An 8,864-nucleotide genomic window follows, 5' to 3' on the forward strand; every position below is an offset into this window, starting at 1 on the left:
CCTCCGGTCCCGCCTTATCAGGATGAAACCTTAACGCCAGATGGCGGTATTTCCTTCTGATTTGCTCTTGCGTCGCATCGCGTGGGAGTTCAAGACTCTGATAGTAATCCGTCATTTCTGTCCTTTCCAAATCCTACTCCTTCTGCTGCGATCATCCAACAACGCGCAAGGAAAGTAGCGCACATGATTGACACCCCCATTCCTTCCCCTCCCCTCCCTCAAAAGGAGGAGGTACAACAACGGTAGGAAAAACCACAAGCATCACAGGCAAAAGCGCCCCAAATTTTAAACATAAATCACAAAAAAAAACAAAAGCCAAATTGCCGTGACGACAAAAGCAAAAACACACACAAAAAGCTCCTAGAATATTCACTTGGGCCACTGACCGGACCCCGCAGACGTCAATAGAATTCACACAAGACCGGAATGAGAAGGGGCGAATGGTGTGGGGACGGAGTTCGCCAAATCCTCGGTGAGCGTTTACACCAAGTGAGCGCATATTTATATATGCACATTATGGTGGCTATTATCGTAACTTGATCGCTCCATTCGGATTGGAAACGCATGTACATATATATAAATGCGTTTGTGTGTGTGTATTCACAACCTAAAAAGTGGAAGACTTTGGGCTCCTCCAGCCGCAAGACCCCGCCGCAAGGTAAGAACCACAAAGGGGGCGGGTGGGACGGCAGAAACAAAAGCAATTAAAACTCATCCAGAAGTTATCGGTTCCCTGATTGCTACCATCGGAGTCTTCTAAAAGATTCATAAAATAGGAAAAACACCCAAAGAAATATATCCTTTCAATCAGGATATACATGTATTTGGGCAGCCAGCCTTCCTCGCGAACATCCCGTTCACAAGCTCCTAGTCTTCTGCTCGTCCACACACTTCATTTACCGCCAATCGCAAAACAAAAATAATAGAACCAAAGGACCATCACACAAAGCCGAGGCAAATAAATAACAATGGAGGAAATCACAACTCACACGGGCACCTCGCACACACGCACACACAGCCTCTCTCCATTCACTCCACCACTCACAAGGGTGAAGACATGGGTAGGAAAATCCCGCCGCACCGCAACGAAGGGCCATGGGCACAGCACACCCACGGCCGCAACAAGAGGGACGGGACGCATCCAAGTACACGCCGCAGTCCTTTACTTGTCGCTTCCCCGACGGATAGGCATCACGCCTCACAGCAGGTCGTGGCGGGTGGCATCCCACACTCACAGTGAGGCACGGCGCACACCATCCGCTCCCCCGAGTGCACTCAGCAGGCCGGCGCCCAGTCACCCCCGTGCCCTCGCAATGGGGAGCAAAAACAATCGTCGTCGCGGACCATCGGTGCCTCTAGTAGAGAAAAAATTAGAAGAAATGGAGGCATTTCAGCAGCACAGCCAGCAGAGAGACAATAAAAGGGACACGGAGACACACAATGACAGTGAGCACGGCACAGACGGAAAGAGATGTAACGATTTACCAAAAAGAAAAAAGAAAAAAACAGCAAAAACAAAAGAAAAAAAAAATGTGGGGGTCCGGCAGAACTCCAAAAAAAAAAAAAGAAACAAACAAACGAAAAAAAAAAAAAAAAGCGATTTGGCGCGAATTTCATTTCGTTTCCTCTGGAGTACAATACGACCGTGTTTTTGAGTTCATACATACTGCCCGCACACAGAAAAACAAAAAAAAAAAATCGCATTATTCCACGAGCCCACACAACATTCTTCACATTCCATGCGGCATCCGGCCTGTTCCTCCAATCTTCCTTTCGTGCAGTCCGTGGGACGCACGACAATGAGGCCGGCACCGCGTGTGGGCAACAAAAGAAAACAAAAGAGGGGAAACACAACACTCATGACGGTGTGCAGCATGCGACCATTTGGGGGGAAAAACACACAGGGGCGCTGATTATTTCAATAGAGCACCAGCAAAAAAGGGAAAAAAAAAAAAAAAAGAAATGAAAAAAAAAAAAAAAGAAAAAAAAAAAGTAAACAAGTAGAAAAAAAAAAATGAAAGAAAAGCGAAAGAAAGTAAAAAGAAAAAAAAGAGGTATTCCTGAAATATTTGCGTAGTGCTGGGAAGCTGCACATTCGTTGTTCCACGAAAAGCCGCAATTCCGCCCTCCCTCACACCTCAGCAGAGAGCCGCAGTGCCCCACAGCCCCAGAAGCAGCAGCAACAGCACCCCAGACACACACACATGCACGGTGCTGTCAGTAAATAGAGCCATGGCCGCCAAATCGCCGAACTGCCCGTGCTCAAGCAAAATGACATGGTCCGAGGGTATTGTTGCGTTGAACTCCGATGGGATCTTGGATTCCCCAGGCGCTGCGCTCGAAGGAGTCGGTGCGGCCTCAGCGCCACCCGACACGTTATCATTGCGGTGAGCGGTTGCTGGGTCTGTGCTGCTGTTCGTGCCCACGGCAGTGTGGGCATGCGTGTCCTCGTCACGGTCAGCGTCTTGTTTGTCGCTGGCGAGCGTGTTGGCAGTGGACGGCTCGTCGTGCACGCTCTCCAAGACATCAGATGAAATGCCGTGCGGCGCCCGATCGTCGGTGTTGCCGTTCCGCGGAGATTCTTCATCCGCTGTGTCCACCTGCCCCAGCTGAGGTGAAGGGTTCAATGATATCAGAAGATGTTTGCTTGGAATCTGCTGGTCCACTTTCACTTTCTGATGTTTGCGCTGGTGAGTGTTGACTTCGTGATGATAATGTGGCGTCTTGCTGCGCTTCAGGCGTGACGACGGGCACATTGGCGGGATGACGAGAAGGTTCACTCACATTGGTAGTTTGAGCCGCAACTTCCTGGGCCGGCACCTTCGCCGCTGCAGCAGCGACTGCGTTCCTCTTCATTAACGCATTGAGCTTTGCTTCGTTCAATGCGCGGTTGTACAGCAGGACGTTGCTCACCGTCACATTAATTTCGTCCGAGTTGCTCGTATTGTCCCCGCCAATGTAAAAGTGCGAGATGCCGTGGGACCTCAACAGCGTTCGTAACTTTTGAGTAAAGTTGTAATCCTCCCCGTCCTCATAATCTTTGGTGTAGTATATCTCCTCCCCATCCACGTACACACTCACGCCATCATAATGATGCATTTCCAGTGCCACCTGATATTTTTTGTTTGTTTCCCATCCAACACCGTAACCATACGCCGAGGAATTCCGAAGACTCTCACTGAATGTTACATTCCACTTCTTTTCGTGGGTGTACGACAGACCAAAGAGCAGGGTGCCTTGTGCATCGTTCATCCTCACACCCATCAAAGGGATAGAGCTGCTTCCGTTCGGCTCCTTGTCAATGGACACCGTCGCCACAAGAGTGAACTTGTCGTTCGCAAAGTGGTACGGCACATTCTGCCCCTTCTTGCCAACGGGCCACTCCGCCCCTGCTCCAAACCCTTCGAAACTCACACCATTTTCCGTGCTGGTCACCTTTCCTTTCGTTCCTTTCGTTATTGTGGCATTCACCCCGAGGTACTCGTCTGCCCACGTGCTGTCAGTTGACGTGTTGGATAAGAAGCCAACCAGTCCCTCGGCGAGGACTTCACCACAGTCACGTGGTTTATTCTTTTCATTCCCGCAGCCGTACTCCCTCGCAATGTACGCGTCCTTCTCCTTCCATGCAGCCACCACCTTCTTCATGTCCTCCAACTTCTCCGTCAAGTCCACAAAAGCAATGTTGTAGTTATCTCCCCCTGCAGCAACCTCGTACGAGCAGTACAGTTTCTTCTCTTCCTTCTTTTCTCCCCCTTCCAATGACTGCGCCTCGACCGTGGCGTACAGCAGAGTGCTGGCGGCAACGTTCTCATTCTCAGCGGATATCGGCCCAACATCATAAATTCGCTGCATGTCCGTCAGCCACAAGTGAAGTCGGCCCGTTTCTTGTTTTCCTTCCTCCCCGGAATATACCGGCCGACTGACGAGGATGTATTTCTGTTCATCGATCGTCGCGCTGACGAAGCCACCCTGCACGCCGTGCCCCTTACGAGCCAGCGAGTTGCCCCACACGCGTGAAAGAGTGTCGTATTCCTCCGTCCACCAAGTCCCCTTTTCGTCCGCCATGTAAACCCTGCGGCTGCCGTCATCACACGACGTCATCATTATAAGCTTTTTTTCCTTCCATTCAAGAACCGCAGGCTGGATGCATCCGTAATGACTCGTATGCTTTGAGAACTCCCAACCATAATAAGTACCGTTGGCAAGGATGACCAAAGAAACGTTCTTTCCATCATGGGTCAAGGCTTGAATAGGCAGCACATAGCGACTTTCGTCCTCCATCCTAATGCCTGCGCCACCACCACCCAGAAATTGTTTGAAGGGTTTGGGCTTGGTGCTGGTACCGTCCCAAAAGTCATAAGGAACACCTGACGTGCTTCGATTTTGCCACTCAAACTGTTTCTTTTCCTCATCGTCTCCGTAATGCGGAACAACACCGTCCGCCATTCTGGGCATCCAATAGTCACCAGCGGCCAACTCCGTCAATGGAGTCGTTGACGTGCCATAACCCCCAACAAGAGCATTTGTTTCAGCATCTTTTTCATCCACAATGGTTGTTGGGCTCAACAGGCGGTCAATCTTCACGTCGTAATGGTCAAACACGATGGCAGTTCCATTTGTCCACGTCCCTCCACTGCTTTTCATCGACTTTGCAGTAATACTTACGCACGATTTTTGATCCGTGGAGTTTTTGTAATGCGCTTCAACAGTGGCCACAACAACACCACTCACGTAAGCAAGAGAGGGTGCACGGAACGAATGAAACGCCTGTACCAAAGTGGCATTCATTGAATCAGAAAATGAATCATTTACTTCAAAGATGATTTTTTCCCCTGAATTACTCGCCTCAGTGGGGGCAGCTCCACTGCCGCAGCACATCATGACGAAGAGGAGGAGCAGCACCGCGGGATCAAACACACGACGGGACATGCTGGGCATTTGCTGCTCACTTTCTCTTCCTTCCTCCTTCCGCCGGATCCGGTCACGCGGCAACGGCTGTGTTTGTTGGGTGCCTTGACTGCAGCAACACGTGAGAGTATACAAATATGTGTGTGTGGGCGGTGTACGGTTGGTCCTTTCAGAGCCTCAGAGTGCACAGTAGCGATTAGCGCTTGTTTTCCTTCTTTGTGTGTGTGCTCAAGAAGTGAAGGAGGAAAATAGCGACGGCGGCAATACATCAGACACGCCAGCGGGGAGCAGAGCAGAGCACCGACGCGGAGAGCGGGACACAAGACAATCCGGAAGGGTCAGCACGGAGAGCCATCGCCCACAGAAAAGAGCAGCACCACACACACACACACATAGGGTGCGAGAAGGGCACTGACCCTCTCGCAGTTACCGCACCCACTCGCTCCGCAAAACACCAGCGCCACGCACCGCCACTCCGCACCGGCCATCGCGGGCGTCACGGCGGGCCGTCGGTGTGTGCGGGCAAGCCCTCCCGCGGTGCAACACGTCTCACACCCAACAGGGAAAGGCAGACAGACAGAGAGAGAGAGAGAGAGATGAATGGATGCCGTCAAGAGGCACTCACGATCAACTTGGCCCGTGAGCGGGCACCCACCCCGCCAGCTACACACAACGCACACGGAGCGAGCACCCACAGTGTTCGCTCATTCCACCCTCAATGAGATGTGGTGCTTCACTCCACGCGATGACACGGGATGAATATCCGCCCGGGAGGCTGACCGAATGCTGAAATTATCTCTAGAAATCACACAAGAAGAAAAAAAAAGGAGTAAATGGAATGAGAGTGTGTTCCCCATATCCTCAAACTTTAACCAATTAATTGTATATATACATATATTATCTGATAGGCACAAAACCTCGCCGCTCCCTTTCGCAAGTTCCGCCCTTCGTCAATTCCTGAAGTGTAAAAACACGACCGCGTGATATGCCGTCTGCGGTGTTTTCTGCAGACCGCACGTAACCAAAGGATGTCTGTACTCCGCGAGAGTCCAAAAACTCATATATCCGTTGCAGCTCCCACGTCATGGCGCATGACTTTGATCTGACTTTATTCGCCGCTCCTTGAAACAGAGTATTTTTCACCCAAACGTCAGTGGTGGATGGCAAGATGGCGGAAAAGACCGACAAGGCTAAGCGTGCCGTGCGTGTCTCGGCTTGCATGATAAGAAAAGGTTTCCTCTCCCATTTCCCTCAGGCAATTTTAACGTCGCCTGATTGTGTAATAAAAACGGCTCACCATCCATGGAGCAACACATCCCTGATGATGGCGGCCGATGCCTTTTCTGTGGGCTTGATGATTCGCCTACGATTATTCTCGATCATTTGTCGTAATCTCTCGCCCAAACCAGCCACTGACGGCGGAAGGTTCGCCGGGGATGTCTCCTGCACCATCCCCGGTTAAGTGCGGATAATTGTCGTCGCACTGCCTTTCTGAAAACGCAATGGTCATATAAACGCGTGCACTAAATGGCCGCCAAATATAAAAATCGTGACGCTACAAACTCCACTTCCGCGATGGCTGTTGAATTGAGCGACGGCACGGCGCATACAGAGCGGACAAACATGTCACTCAGTGATACCGCACGGTGAGCGTGAACAAACTGCACCCCCAGGAAGATGTACTGCGTGGCGCCCGATTCGCGGTCCTCCCCCATCGTGGCGCGACGGCCGTCCGCATTACGAAGCACTTGGGCTTCCCACAATGTCGCATCGCTTTTCGACCCTGCAATGCGTATGTTACCGATCCAAACGTCGACACGCACCAATGGAGGTGCGGCCCGGAGGCGGTGAGCCACCGTCGTCACCCCGGCGATTGCCGAAGTAATAATCTGGTGAATTTCTGGGCCGGCCTTGCATCCCATAGGGAGCCGTGTCAGCTCTACCAGCGTGCCGTCCTCCACGCGGCATCAAAAGAGATGCCGAGTCTCCCGCGGTAAAGACCTAAAAAAAGGACGCCTTTACATCCAGGCAGAAAGTGGCCTCAGCCATCACAGGCGGCAAATAATGGGAAATGTGTAAAAGAGGAAAATTAGCCTCATAAAGGTCGTCTCTGTTCTTGTCGCGTGGCCACGCGATCCGTCGTCGTCGTAAACCGGTGGTTTTCTCCTCCACAACCGAAAAAGGGGCATTATCCATCCTTCTCGTATTACAGACGAAACGGTCTCGATTATTCCCGCTGCATTCAACAATCGCGCGTCATCGACTGGAATCCTCCGTGAGTTTCGCGCGCTTTACCGGAGGAAGACGGAGGGAAAGGGGACCGCCCGACGAGTCCCCATGCTTGCACGAGTCTCCCTAAGGCAGCCGGGTTCAACCAGCCCTTGACCCACTCCGGATTCAATACGGGCACGTTGACCTGCTGTAGCGGGATGTTTCGTTCATCTTGTGGTGTGGCCGGACGCGTCCTTGTCGCGCGTCTCGTTATTGTGGCAGAATAATGATAAAAATCATGGAAAAAAGCTCCTCCGCTCCCAGCCAGGGTTCCTGCCCTTCCGCAGTTTCTCCCTTCACATCAATGCGGCCAGCGACGACACCTGGGTCAGCATTGTGGTGCACTTCCCCAAATATCGAACTGTGTTCTGGGGAAGGTCGAACGGTTTGACGTGCACCGCCAACTGCGAGATCACATGTGGGTCCAAATTGTGCGTCTCCACGATTGGAGCCGCGTGCCTCAACACACCCTGTTTTATGGAATGCGCCGTGGCATTCCAAGGAGCCAGAGCTCGTTCCACCTGGGCAGTCGTCAGGTTCGTGAGCCTTCCGTTATTTCAAAGTGTCATACAGAGCTTTATAATGTCGAACGCATCCTGCCCTCGCATCCCCACGAACCGCGAGGCGCAGTGGGGATCCGCCCTCGCCGTCTTCGGTGCCACGGATCAATACAAAATTAAGGTCCCGTTCGGCTCCAGCGTGACATTTTTGGGAGTCAAGGCCAAAATCTCAAACAAACGGCTCGCCGTTATCCACGCAAGTCGAAAAACAACGCGTTCCTTCCAATCGGTCCGGCTGCGGATAGGTTGATTCAACCCTTCCTTTGTCAGGGGGCGCGCCTGTTTCGTCCCGATCGCGACGCTATTTTTTGTAACCCCAGAATCACCATTTCCAGCGGGGTTCGATTCATTTGCAACATGGACCGCAGCATCCTGGTGTGCCGCGGTCGGGTCGATGGCGCCACTTCTAATATTCCCACCAACAAGGCCGCGCAGCTCTCCTCGTTCATCGGCTGTTCGTGCGTGCGGCAAAAAAAAAAAGAAAAAAACGTTGAAGACCGCCCGCTAGGGGCATTCTCTGCTTCCACGTTGACGGCGCCCACATTTATCAAGCCACATCGTTCGCCCTCCTTGTGTGGCCGGCCCAAAGCGGAGATGTTGGTCTTTCGTCGTATCACAGTCGAGCGTCGTTGGCGGATAAGCTCCATTGCCATTCTCAACGATTGCGTCGGGCAATTTAAAATATCGGATGGAGCGTCGGCGGTGCGGTGCGAAGTCTCTGCGAGTTGGTGGGAAGTGGCGGGGCTGCCGTAGTCCGTGCTGCGAGCAATTCCCCCCGGCTACGCCGCGCACGTTGCATGTAGATGGGTCGTGTCCACAAATATGACACAATTGGCATCACAACAATCGCTGTTGTTGCGTGCAAATGCGGGCGCAAAATTAAGAAAGCGGGATGCTGGGCCCGCTTGTTATCATGGTCTGCATCCGGAATGCCTGCAGTAGGGCCCTGCCAAAATCCTTAAAGCAATCTGCGGGAACCCGATCTATATCCAGTGCTCGTGTCCACGATAACAGACTGGCAAAGGCAATTTGAGCCTGAGCATCCGCCTGGTGCCAATAATAACTGTATGCGCTCAGAAGGTCGGCGATGACTCCGGAGATGCCCTCATTCCATATGCGCGGGGG

At 52.2% G+C, this 8,864-nt stretch overlaps 1 protein-coding gene across 1 annotated transcript, besides 11 other annotated features; it reads right to left on the bottom strand.

The window, feature by feature from the left end:
* Nucleotides 1-2,639: a sequence feature (heterozygous, non-Esmeraldo-like haplotype).
* Nucleotides 606-869: a mobile genetic element.
* Nucleotides 1,487-1,531: a sequence feature (A-rich).
* Nucleotides 1,554-1,596: a microsatellite.
* Nucleotides 1,935-2,051: a sequence feature (A-rich).
* Tc00.1047053509377.20 (trans-sialidase, putative) lies at nucleotides 2,584-4,938 on the bottom strand (the record flags this gene model as incomplete). The annotated part of the gene is made up of 1 exon (XM_800658.1): nucleotides 2,584-4,938. One exon carries the CDS (start codon nucleotides 4,936-4,938, stop codon nucleotides 2,584-2,586), a length of 2,355 nt encoding a protein of 784 aa, XP_805751.1.
* Nucleotides 2,640-5,483: a sequence feature (areas not merged during assembly with more than two copies in the genome that could not be assigned to a particular haplotype).
* Nucleotides 5,469-5,505: a sequence feature (GA-rich).
* Nucleotides 5,484-6,262: a sequence feature (heterozygous, Esmeraldo-like haplotype).
* Nucleotides 5,818-8,864: a mobile genetic element.
* Nucleotides 6,263-8,173: a sequence feature (areas not merged during assembly with more than two copies in the genome that could not be assigned to a particular haplotype).
* Nucleotides 8,174-8,864: a sequence feature (heterozygous, non-Esmeraldo-like haplotype).

This window comes from Trypanosoma cruzi, genomic scaffold (genome assembly GCF_000209065.1).
Source record: "Trypanosoma cruzi strain CL Brener 1047053513421 genomic scaffold, whole genome shotgun sequence".
Classification (NCBI taxonomy): Eukaryota; Euglenozoa; class Kinetoplastea; order Trypanosomatida; family Trypanosomatidae; genus Trypanosoma; species Trypanosoma cruzi.